Source organism: Panthera pardus, unplaced genomic scaffold, assembly GCF_024362965.1.
Source record: "Panthera pardus isolate Hobbes unplaced genomic scaffold, ASM2436296v1 HiC_scaffold_8, whole genome shotgun sequence".
NCBI lineage: Eukaryota > Metazoa > Chordata > Mammalia > Carnivora > Felidae > Panthera > Panthera pardus.
Window position 1 is genome coordinate 143,731,664 of NW_026527013.1, and position 13,171 is coordinate 143,744,834.

The window sequence follows — 13,171 nt, forward strand, 5'->3', positions numbered from 1 at the left end:
AATACAAGGCAGAAAGTGATTAGTGCTGTAACTTTGGCTTATCTCTTCTGTCTCTTGACATTTTAACTCTTGTTAACATCCATGTTAGATGTTGTAAAACTTAACTCAGCTAAGTAGCTTTGCTTCTCTGTAGCACTGAAAGTATAGATTTGGTTTTCCCGTGGAATTTATATTACCTGAGATGTTCCTTGATTGTGAACTTAGAGTTGCTTCAATTTGTACTAATATATCTATCCCTTGTATGATTTTTACAGAGTTTTGAAATAATTTTGCCTGCTTTTCCCTCTTTTCACCTGCGTAATGCCAGGTAATTCTTAAATTGCTGATTCTTCGGAGGAAACTGAGGCAGATGAGCAGCCAGGAGCTGCAGGTGCCAGAATCATTGTTTAGAGCCCGGCTTTTTATTCTATTGATCAGCAGCAAGCTGCTCACTTACTCTTGATCATTTCTTGCCATCAAATGCTTGAGGAATGTTTGAATTCAAGGTCCAGGGCAGCCCTTTCGTCTCTGACTTCAGGAATAGTGAACTTGAGCTTTGTTCTCTTCAAGGATCCGATGCCCTTTCTGTCTCATTATCCAAGTCTTATCAGCAGAATCCTCACTATTCCTCTAGGAAAGGTGGCACAGACGTAGTTCCCCCTTGGAGCAGACTTCTATTTTCAGAGCAGTTGGTGAGTGGGGGAAAAGATTTTGCCCTCTTACTTGTTGGAAGCCGTCCTTGTGCGAGGAGAACATGACAGGGCAGGACTCCAGAGTCTTTTTTATTTTCAGTTTTCTTCCCGGGTCTGGGACCAGCTCTGCTGTGGGTTACACAGCTTCTTCCTTGTGAGCACTGGTGTTCTCACCTTGTGAGCACTGGTGTTGAGGTCTGTGAGGGGTAGTGCTGTTCCTTTATATCACTCTCTCCTATGCCTGCAGAAGTATTTGTAGCTAAGTGAAGGGACCCCATATGGTTTGCCGCTTGGATAATGGTTTTGGAGCATCTTAGAGCCTTTACCGTATTTATTCTTAAAGTCTTGACAGGGTCTTGGGGGAAAAAAGGACCTGATATTTGGCCTCCCCCCGTACACCCTCCTTTCCCTCTCTCGGCCTTACTGCATCTGAGCAATAAATAGCAAGTACTTCTGAAAATGCTCCTAGTTGGCTAATGTAATTGAGTAGAAGAACAGTCTCCAGAGACATTTTTCCCCCTTTCATGATGGTCTTGAAAATGGTACTTTAATTTGGGGATGTGCAAGTTCCTGTGGAACATAATCATATGCTATGCACTGCAGATGACGGGTGAGTCCCTTCAAGGACATGAGGCTGCCTAAATATGCTCTGCTTCTTTCCCTCTTTGGATACTGTGAAGCCGTTTTCCTGGCAGGTTGCCAGAAGACATTTGTAACTGGGCCTGTCTTGGGGAATTGTCACTTCCTCTCTTTTGCTGTCACCGTGGCTAGTCTAGGTCTAGACCACTGTGTGTCCGAGGACGGGGCAGACAGGAGAGAGGATATGCCTACTTTTGCTGTTCCCTGCCAAGGGGAAGGTTGGTTTTCTCTCTTGATTCTCAGATTCCACATTTGGTCTTCCTGTAGCAGACTTGAGGAATATTTGAAAATCTTGTTTTGCCACCATTACTAGAATGTTTCAAGTTGCCTTATCTGTTTAGAAGTTCAAGAAGTATATTGAGTTACCTCCAACTACATATACAGAGATACATCTGAATTCCCTAGTTTTTTAGTTGTTTATTTTGTTTAACCATTTGACATTAATCAAACACTTCATTATTGCTTCTGACTTTTAAACCTTTAACCTCCCTTTACTTGCCATTGTTTTAAGTGGGGCTAGGTGCTCAAAATATATACAGCAGCATTTCTCGAAAGTGTGGTCCACAGACCTTCTTGCTACTTTCTAAAAATACAGAATTAAGGAAATCACATACCAGCCTTACTGAATCACAGTATCTGGTGTGGGCCTGGCAGTCTGCATGTTTACAAGCTCCCAGAGGAGACTTAGGCACACCAAAATGTGACAACCGCTGGTAGGTGGTGATTGCTTTTTGGAAGTAACAAGCCAAGAGTACAGTGTCCTCCCCACCAGCAGTAAGCATGGGCCTCTGAGATAGCTGGGTCCACAGTCCTGGTTCTGCTGTTACCTGTTACATGAGCTAGGAATGTTCCTGTTCCTTGCTGTAAAATTGGGATCCTGATCCTTGCCACCATCCAGGTAGCACTGCTGTCAGCATTCAGCCTGCTCGATAGCATTGTTATTGTAGGTGTCATAGGGTGTCATTGTAGGGGAGGAAAGTTTTCCTTCCCCTCTAGGGTCCCTGTGTGGGTCTGAAAATTAAACTGACAAAGATAGATTATAAGGAGAAAGACATACAGATTTATTTAATGTAAGACTTATGTGACATGGAAGCTTTCATAAGGAGATAACGATGCTAAGAAACAGACCTGAGTATTTTTATGCTGGGTCAGTGAAGAATGGATTGCCTGGTAGAAATATGATGGGTGAGAGAATACGAGGGAAGTGTCAAGGCCTGTTGGTTTTGATTCTTCACAATGTCATCTTTTCTTTGGAAATAAGGATGCTCTTTTCCTTCCCCCGAATATAGGAAGGCATCTCCCCCATGAGGTTTTATGACCTGTTGGAGGTGAGAAGAATAGGGATAAGTTCAAAATGACCTTCCTATTTCTGTTGTTTTCTCAGACTCCTTCTACTTGAACCCCATCATTAACAATAGTATTTATTATTATACCTTAAATTCCGGTGGGTTGTTTTTTTTTTTAATGTTTATTTATTTTTGAGAGAGACAGAGGGAGAGACAGAGCAGGGCAGGGGCAGAGAGAGAGGGAGACAGAGAATCCCAGGCAGGCTCTGCATTGTCAGCACAGAGCCCGATGTGGAGCTCGAACCCATGAGTTGTGAGAGCATGACCTGAGCCGAAAAGAAGAGTAGGACACTTAACCGACTGAGCTACCCACGTGCCCCAAATTCCAGTGTTTTTATACATGTTATTAGATCCTTAAACATGAGATCAGCAAGGTCAAATATAATTGTCAGAAAAATTAAGAAAAATTGAGGGTCCTATGAAAACAGTGGAACTTCAGGGGCATAATCATGGGGGTGAAAGTGTAGCCCTTCTAATCTTATACCTCTGCATTTTTATAATCACTTTTTTTTCTAATTTGATTTTCTAATTTGATTTTTTTTTTCTAATTTGATTTCTATTGTTTACCATCCCCTCTTTGCCTCATGGAGATATGTATGAAATGTATTGCCTTGTGAATTTAAGACTTAACTCAGACCGTGTCTCTTTAATAGACCCTATTTACCTTTGATTGGCAGGGTGAAATGGAGCTAATTAGGAATTAAACACCTTTTTTTCTACAAAACAACTCCTGGAGAAATGTTTGGATATACGAACTTTCTCTGTATGGTCCTTTAGGTAGAATGGTACAAACTCTCTTCCATTTGGCCAAGTTTTGAACCTTTCCCCAGGTGCCGACTGTCGCTTTCAAGTTAGCTGACCACGTTTATTAAAAATATGCTACTCTGTGTTAAGGACCATAAAACAGTGGATAATCCATGTGGATTCTGTCTCCTGGCTGCCAAGGGAATTGAAAGGTTCTTGATTGTAAATATGCCCAGGGCATGTGGTAATGTTCCTATGTTCAGTCTATAATTCAAATGGAAATAGGAGCCTCTGTTTATCAAAATGCATGTGTGTCAGGGCAGCTGGGACTGGCCATTACTTACTGTTGGAAATTTTATCCATTTTAATCTGATCATGTCTGTTCTTATTTTAGTTCAACGGTCATTTTTAAAAAATCTTCATAGAGTACAGTTCTGCTTGGCTACTTTAATTAATATTATTATAGTTCAGGTCTCCTATTAAAAACAAAAATCAAACTTCTTTTTGACCCTGGTTACTTGAGAGCACATTTGTAGTTAAATTTTTCCCTTCTGTCTCATGGAAGGATATATCTATGAACTTATTTTCTTTTTGAGGGACAAAATGGAATTTAATTCATTTTTTATGAGGAAAAGAATGGGTGTTTGTTTCATATTTTATTCCTGTGCAGTAAAGTATTCCCTGAGCAAAGGGAAAATGTTGACTAAGCAAAGTTTGGGGTTTGCTATCCCTAAACATTTTTTGCTTAAGAAACATTCCAACATTGTTGAATAATCCAGTAGGCATTCCTTTCTCGGCCTTGGTATTATACAACATGTGCTTCAGGCCCTCTTTTTTTTCTTTTTCTTTTTCTTTTTCTTTTTCTTTTTCTTTTTCTTTTTCTTTTTCTTTTTCTTTTTCTTTTTCTTTTTCTTTTTCTTTTCCTTTTCCTTTTCCTTTTCCTGTTCCTGTTCCTGTTCCTGTTCCTGTTCCTGTTCCTGTTCCTGTTCCTGTTTCTTTCTCTTTTTCTTTTAAAGACAGAAAACCTCACAGAGATAGTTGGAAGTGCCATGTACTCATTCTCAAACCCATTCTTTCCCTCTGTTCCTTTTTTTCCCCACTGCCCATCTCACATCAGTAACCACTGTCTTTGATTTCTTTGCATTTTATACTTTTGTTGCTTATATGCCTCTATGTTGCTTGCGTGTGGTTTTAGTCAGTATTTAAGTGGGATTTTACTGTAGCATTTTACAACTTGCTTTTCCTACTCAATATTTTTTGAAATTTGTTCATTTGTTGGGTTGCTTTAATTTAGCATAACAGCTCTGTGGTATTTGACTCTGGGGTCGTACCATAAACATTGTTACTGTGAGTGTTGTTATATTTGCTTGCACATATGAGACTTTTCTAGGGTATATACCCACCTCTAAGTAGAATTTCCTAATTATAGAGGTGCATATCTTCAACTTTAACCAAATGATGACAAGTAGCACCGTCTCAAGATGCCATAGTATTTGAGCCATTTTTTACTCCCCATCTGTGGTTAACAGGGCATTTGCATTTCCCCACGTTCTCACCTTAAAATTTTTGCCAATGTAGTGGATCATAATTTACTTAATTTCCCTGATGATTAATTAAAAATTACTTTTTTCATGCATTTAGTGTCCAGTTGGAGTTTTTTCGTGAAATGCCTGTTTATACCTTTTGTCAGTTCTCCTGTTGGATTGTTTCTTTTCTTCTTATTGAATTGTTACAGTTCTTACTTTCTTTACAGAGCAAATCGGAGTAATCAGAGTATCCAGTGATTCTTACACCGCATCTACCGACCTGACAGTATTTGCATGCACACACCTGAGCTGAATTACGGTGTAAAGAAAGCCGCTCCCACCTTGCCTATTCAAGGACATTGCTTTGGAAGTTCTGTCCTCTCTCTTCTACATTGTCAGGTCTTTGCTCTCTGCTGGACCATTGCCTGTCTTTTCTCCTATCGAAAATGGAAAACGGAAGTACTTTCTCTTTGCCCTGCCTCCTCTGCCAGCTGCCACGTAATCCCTTCAGACTCCTTTGTGGCACAGCTTTCAAAAGCATTGCATGTGCTTGCTTTTTCCAGTCCTTCACTTCCCATTCCTGGTTCCAGTCAGCCTTCCGCCCCCGCTGCTCACCCAGAACTCTTCTTGTCCAGTTACTGATGGACGACCTCTACTTAGCTTAATGCATCATGCAAATCTTAGTGTCGACCCCCGCCCCCGCCCTGGTTTGCTGCACTTGACACCATTGGTCATTTCCTCCTTCTCAATTCACTTTCTTTTTCTGGCTTCTAGGGCCTAATGCTCCGGTAGTTTCCTCCTACTTAGCTCACTGAGTGCTCCTTCTCACTCTCCTTTTACAAATTCCTCTCTTAGCCCTTTTTAATGTTATAATGTCTCAAGGCTCAGTCCTCAAGTCCTTTTCAGACTCATGGCTTTAAACACCACCTATGTGCCAGTCACTCCCAAATGTGTACCTTCAGTTCAGAGCTTTCCTCCCAACTCCACCCTTGTTTATCCAGCCTGTAGACTTGGAAGCTAGCATGTTAGGAACTAAACTCCTGATCATCTCCTCTGATGACCCCACCCGTTTTTCCTTTTGCTCACCTAAAAACCCTTGCAGTCATCCTTGGCTCCTTCCTTTCACACCTCTCATGCCTTCTGTCAGAATATTTCCCGATTCTGATCCCTTCTTACCTCCTTCACTGCTCCCTCCTTGATGTAATCTGCCACCATTTGCTGCCCAGATTACTGTCCCAGTCTCCTAATGGATCTCTTTTTGCTTTACCCTTTTCTTGCTATAGTGTCTATTATCAACAGAGTGGTCAGAGTAACCTTTACAGATGTTAAGTCAGATGTGTGTCTTCAACTCCGATTGCTCTTCCCTTGTGCATGCTGCCATAGCTGCAGTGGTGTCTTCGCTGTTCCTTGAACCCACTCAGGGTCTTGGCTTTGGCTGTTTTCCCCGTCTTTCTCCAGATGGCTCAACCCCATACCTTCTTCGAGGCTTTGTTTTTAACAGACCCTGATCACATTACAACTGTGGCTCTGCACTCCAGCTCCCTCTCATCCTGCTCTGCTTTTTCTATATCTGTTTCAGTTATCAGCTACTAAGTGTTTGTGCTTTGGCCTGTCACTTTGTTCATGAAGTCTTTTCACTAAGGAACTGCTTTAATTTTAGTGGAACCACATTTATTAGTCTTTTTTTTTTTTTTTTTCTTTTTTGCCTCATGGTTCCTCCCCCCACCCCCTTATTTTAAAGTTTATTCACTTATTTTTGAGAGCGTATGAGAGGGAGCGAGAGACTCCCAAGGAGACTCTATACCCAGCTCAGTGTGGATCCCGATATGGGGCTTGATGCCACGACTGGGAGATCACGACCTGAGCCTAAATCAAGAGTCAACTGACTGAGCCACCTAGGTGCCCTGGTTTGTATTTTTTCAGGTCTTGTTTAAGAAATCCTGGAGCATCCCTAGGGATATTAGATATTTGAGTTACAGGATGAGCTAGATAAAATTTGGTTTCAGGTTGAGGCCCAAAACTAGGGGGTTGAATATAAGGCCTTGATTGGAGGTCTCTTTCATTCCCTCTAAGTTAGCATTGAGCGACGTTTTGGCAATAAGCCAAATAACTCCTGTAAAAATGCCAGGTGTGTCTTTAGATGCTAAGATTTGGGTGTTGGGCCTCCCTTTCCAAACCAGTGAGAGGTATAGATAATTAAAGTTATCTCTAATGTAGGAGTCATTTCAGGGTCTATATGTACCATGTCCTTTCTCAGGATGAACAGTGATTACAGTACATACTGGTTTGTGTATTATCTGTCCACCAGATAAAGCAAGAATTCTCTTCTATTTTTATTTTTTTAAAAATATTTCTGTGTAAATTAGATTCTAAACTAGACAGTCCTTTTTATCAGGCAAGATTCTGCTAAAGTCCTGTTTTCTCAGAATACATTCCATACCTCAATTGCCTCCTAGAGATTTCAGAGGCTTTTATGTACCTGGTAATTTGGAGGAATTGCTTTTATTTTGTGGTTTCCTAGGGACTTCTAATATCTCTCTTGTAAGATGTTTGCAGATGTCAATAGCTACTAGCTCTGAAGGGTTAGAGTAACAAGATCATTCTATTTTCACTTCTGATACCTTGTTTTCTGCTTGTGCTATTAGTTCTTTCCCAGCTTCATGAGAGACATGTAATCAGACTCTGAAGTTGACCGTTTTTTGATTGGGATATTTGTTGGTATAGTATTTACTTTTCCTTCATTCTTTGAGAGCATTTTGTCTTGGGTCAGTCCTGTTGATTCTTTCTTATTCAGACAGTCCTTTCCTTTCCTTTCCTTTCCTTTCCTTTCCTTTCCTTTCCTTTCCTTTCCTTTCCTTTCCTTGCTTTTCTTACAATGTTTGTGTATTTATTTTGAGAGCAAGAGAGGGAGAGTGAGACCATGAGCAGGGAAAGTGGGGAGAGAGAAAGAGAAAGAGAGAGAAACTCAAGCAGGCCCCACGCTGTCAGCACAGAGCCCTGATTGATCTCCTGAACCATGAGATCATGACCTGAGTCAAAATCAAAGAGTTGGATGCTTAACCGACTGAGCCACCCAGGCGCCCCCAGACAGCCATTTTCATTCATTTAGGTGTACCTCATCTCGTGACCTTCATCTGAATTCTTGATAAAACCGTATCTCTTAGCTTTTGTTCATTGTTTTGGAGTTCCAGTCAAGTGATACTGCCTTGTGATCTCTTGGGTGTTTCAGAAAAAGTAGAGTAAGGTTCATACATTCAGGTTCTGTGACAGATCATGAGGCTAAGCAAGGTAAATGTCCATACTTTGTTCAGTTCACTTTTTAAGATACTGTTCACTTAGGCTTGTGTAATTATACAGCTACTCTCTGTAAATAGGTTGTCCTCTATTGTGTGGTAAATATGAATATGCTGGCACTTCTTCATTCCTGAGGGCTTATTTTGATAACCATTGATTTTGTCTGTATGAAAAATCCTGTTCATTATTGGCACCTAGAATCTTCTGTCTAGCCAGCATTCTTTTTGTATCATTGAGTGTCATCATAAGCTCTGTTTTATGACTTATATATTATACTTGGCACCTCTGTCATGACTCAAAATTTTGATTGGACTGCCTGGATATTTATAAAATATCTGTAACCCTGTATATCTGCCCTGTATTACCCAGAACTCCCTCTACCTGGGCAACTCTCATGTATTCCATTTCCCCTTTTCTTTTTCCTGTAAGAAAAAGTTCAGTTCGGTGTTACTGTTTCTTTAAAGATTTTCATATTCAGGGCCATACCTCACTTATTCGGCAGTGATCATGACACCCCAGGGCTTTGGTCAGGGTATGGCCATCGATGTTCCTGTTAAGAGCATGTGGAGGCTCACACATCCAAGAAGGAATAGAAACTTGGGTTCATTTCTGAACGTGCCTCCTTAACTTCCAAGAAGAGTACCATAATGCTGCTGCTGCCTTTTGGTCACTGTTGTTTGAACCAGAAGAATTAGAAGGCAGTTAGATGACGAATGTGAAGCTCACACTCAAATTATATGTATTCTCATAAGTGGTTTATCATGGCGATATCAATGAATTGAAATGTTTAAGTAATGTGTTCTGGACACCAAAGCTTGATCAGGGTCTAGGAGGAAACACCTATTTCAGTTCCCTTGACCTCAATCTTATCATTAGGATTAGTTTAAATATGGGGTATTAAAATGATAAAGATTCTTTATTTACGAGGAGTTGGCTATTTATGAGAAGAAATAATTTGAATGCTTCTTTGAGTGTGGAATGGATTATAAAGAGATCTTGTTTTGTCAGAGGTGTAATAGATGGTAAAGGTAAGGCCGGGGGAGCTACCTAACTGTACAGGATGGTAAGCAACAGCACACCTCTGGGTCAGGAGTTCGTCCTTGATTTTCTTCTTTATTTGTGAATTTTCCCTCCAGTGTTAATGGTCCAGGAGATTCTGAAATCTGTACATAGTCTTCTTCTAGCTTGGTTGCGTTTTGTGTGTTGTGTGTGTGTGTGTGTATATCTCTCTCTCTCTCTCTCTCTCTATATATATATATATATATATATATATATATGTCATTTTTCATATTTCTTTTGTATTTAGTTCATCCAGCCATTACTTGAGTATGAGGGGAGGTACTGTACTTGGCTCTAGGGTCACAGAATAACAAGTGGATGGGATTTCTGTTCTTTTGGAACTTCTGGGTTAGCTGGGGAGAGACATTAAAGTAATCATAGCAAGTGATCTAGCTAGCATCTCCCTGTTTCTTTTAACATCCTCCACCCCTCCATTCTCCCCATCAAAAGGTAAACTTTTCTAGACTCCATGTATGTGTCACCATGAGTTAGAATATTGGATTCTTTTTTTATCCGCTGTATCCATTCTGTTAATTCATTTCTTAAAATGCTTCTCATATCTCTTCAGTTTCCTACCCATTCCCTCTTCTGTCAAGTCCCTCTAGAACTTTCTCTCATATTCCCCAAGTTCTGTGCTTAGAATAGTAACCCTTTTGGGGAGAAGTCTGGGGCCTGTGAGATAATGAAAGAATTGTGTATGTCCATATTCATGCATGTGAGTGTTGTGTTGAAATACTATTTATTCCTGCCTCCTTTAGCTTGTTCTGTTTTTTAAACTCTAATTTTCTTCCTAGTTTTTTCTTACCCTGTAAACTCACATTAATTCAGTGAAACCTTGTCAGTGAAACATTTCCTGATTACTTCTTTCTTTCCACTTCCCTGAACTCTGATAGCACTTAGTCCCTAGTCTATATCACAGTTTAGCACTTACTCAAAACTGCTTTGTGTTGCCATTTCATATCTTTTCTTGTGTTACTCTGTTAGGTTGCAAATATTTTGAATCTAGGATTATAACCTGTATTTACAGAGAGCTTTGTATGGGTCTGTTGGTTGGTAGGTGCTTAATAACGGCTTACAGAATAATGGAACTAGATTCATAGTGTATCTATGAATATTTGGAGGGCCCTAATACTCACTGAGCTTCTTCTGTACCACAGTTAATACAGGTGATGACCACTTAGGTTGTTTCCAGGTTGGGTAACTATAAACATTCCATTAGTTATTATTTATTTATTAAAAACATTTTTTTAATGTTTATTTTTGAGAGACAGAGTGTGAGCAGGGGAGGGGCAGAGAGAGAGAGAGAGAGAGAGGGAGGGAGGGAGGGAGGGAGGAAGGGAGAGAGGAAGGGAGGAAGAGGGAGACACAGAATCCAAAGCAGGCTCCAAGCTCTGAGGTGTCAACACAGAGCCCCACGCGGGGCTAGAACTCATGGACCACAAGATCATGACCTGAGCTGAAGTCAGACGCTTAACCTGCTGAGTCACCCAGGAGCCCCTCCATTAGTTATTTTTGAGTCTATCGTGTGAAAAAGATAATCTTATTCCCTATAAAATACTTCATCCAAATATTTATTAATTATTTACGGTGTATCTAGCACTTAGTATCTGTGATATGAGGAGGCAGTATATTTCCAACGTAGCATATTTCAGATGTATTCCAGTGTCTGGTTTTATTGGCTGTGTTCATTTGCCTGTTTTTTGTTTTTTGTTTTTCATTCCTGATGTGATACTTTGTTTTTCTTTTAGGATAAGAACAAGAAACTTCGTCCCCTATATGACATCCCCTACATGTTTGAAGCTCGGGAATTTCTTCGAAAGAAGCTTATTGGGAAAAAGGTAAAGGATGACAGAAACATATTTGCAAATTGTTGGGGATCATCGTAAGCTGGGCCCTCGTCATGGAATCCCAGAGACCTGCACATGACATTCGTCCACCAAGTCAAGTGGAATTACTTTCGATACGAAGAGGGGCGTGTCTGTGTATCGGGAAGTGGTATCCCATGGGAGAAATTGAAAATTGGGGCCCTGACCGCAGTGTGATTGCCAAAGTCCTCACAGCATGCTCTTTCCAGGGTCCAGGCTCAATTCCAGTTTCAATAATTGCATATTGCCCTGAGCTTCATTTACTTGGCTCTCTCGTTCCCTTCAGCCACCTCCATTAAAAGTCGGTGCTGCGGGATATGCTATTGAAGGAAAGTTTCCGATTTTTTTCTGCCTCCCTTACTTCTGAGGGATAGGTTAGCTGTTGAGAAGAGGGGCTCTCCTGGATTGGGAGCGTGCTTCCTGAAGTGAACTGTGGTGCATATGCCTCCTCCACTTCTTCGGCTTTTGTCATATTTCCTGGAGCTTCTGCTGCAAGTGTGAGGGGAGTCGTGTGTGGTTTCCCAGGAGTTCCTGCGAAGCCTTTGGTGCAGCACATTGACTTTCTAGTCTAGTGCAACAGCTCAGAGACCCTAAGAGTGCATTTCCTTGTGTTCTTAGAGCATAATTGTGACCAGCTGCAGAACTTGCCATTCTGGGAGGCTGAGAGTGAGCCTCTCTGAGCATTCCCTTATTTTCCCTGCCCTCCCCACCGTCAATATTCTGGGCAGGTGTCTGTGTCCTTGATGAACAAAGGAAATGAATGGCGTCGTTCCTTTGATGGCAGTTGATGGAAATCTGTTCAAGGAGAGACTGTGATTTGTCTTTTCTGTACTTTGCTTCAGTGAGGGTTGTTCTGGAAAATACCTTGTTTTGGGTTGATTTTTCCTATATCTTCAGAAAGATAAGGCCATTCTGCTGTATATCTGGCCTTAACACATTAATGCCACATTAGCATTCTTTACCTAAATGCAGATTTTTAATGATGTGACAGGTTTGATAAGGCTCTGGCTTTTGAACCAGTGCCAAAGTAGTCTTTCATAAACATAAGCAATTTTTATTGTATACCATACTCACTAGACATATAAATTATAACAGAGATTTTGAAGTTGGCGTGAGATGAAACTGCTAATTTTGAAACAGAGAAACTAAACTGGATTTCCTAAAATGAACGTTAAATCTCCTCAGGTTCCTTCAGAGAATAGGCTCATTTGTCATTGTATAAAACTTGACAGAATGCTGTATTCATTCATGAAGTGTAGTGCGAATGATGGCTTTAAGCCTCTTTCAATTTCTAGATCTCCTGTTATCTGATCTAATGTCGACATCTCTATTTCACCAAGTGTATATCCTATCATTCATTTACTGGCTCATAAACAATAGCATAGAGGCAAACAAGGAATTCCCTCAAAAGTGTGGATTTCTATTGAAATCCATCCAAAATCATCTCGAAAGGAGTGGTGGCGCATATTTGATTCCTGTGCAGCTGTTTGCGTGGCGTGTGTTCTGACATCCACCTGGTTTCTTTAATAGTGCCCTTGCCTGATTCTGTTTCATCCCTGGGAGCATCGATCACAGCTATTGCAGCCAATGCTGAGTGGTCCTAGAAGGTTAGCCCAGGGTTCTGCTCTCAGAACCTGTCCAGGCCTCTGTAAAGACCTCTGTCTGTGGATAGAAGGACTGACCTCAAGTGTCAGATATGATGGCAATTCTTAAGCAATTAGGTTCCTTCTTGGTGGGAGAAGCGTTGTTTACTGGTTCTTCTGCATAAGAGTGATTGGATTCTATTTGTGCCGAGCCCAAGTTTTGTCCCCCACGGTGACATTGTATAAATGATGAATACCGTATCCCAGCGTGGGGAGTAGGATGCTGCTCAGCTCTGCTGGGCCGGAACATTCCTGATGCAAACTGCTTTTCCTGACTCACCACCTGAAACCTCTTGCCTGTCTTCTGGGCCCATCAGTTGCGACAGCGAACACCCATGTTTACTCTCGAGTCTGGGAGCAGGCAGGGCAGTTGCTGCCTCAGGG

The 13,171-nt window shown here is 41.0% G+C and overlaps 1 protein-coding gene across 1 annotated transcript in view; it reads left to right on the plus strand.

Annotated features, from left to right (window-relative positions):
- SND1 (staphylococcal nuclease and tudor domain containing 1) overlaps window positions 1–13,171 on the plus strand; it is a 420,688-nt gene that overhangs the window by 139,461 nt on the left and 268,056 nt on the right. The window contains exon 11 of the mRNA XM_019452638.2: window positions 11,028–11,117. Coding sequence (XP_019308183.1) covers window positions 11,028–11,117 — 90 coding nt within the window. The remainder of the gene's footprint in view (window positions 1–11,027; window positions 11,118–13,171) is intronic.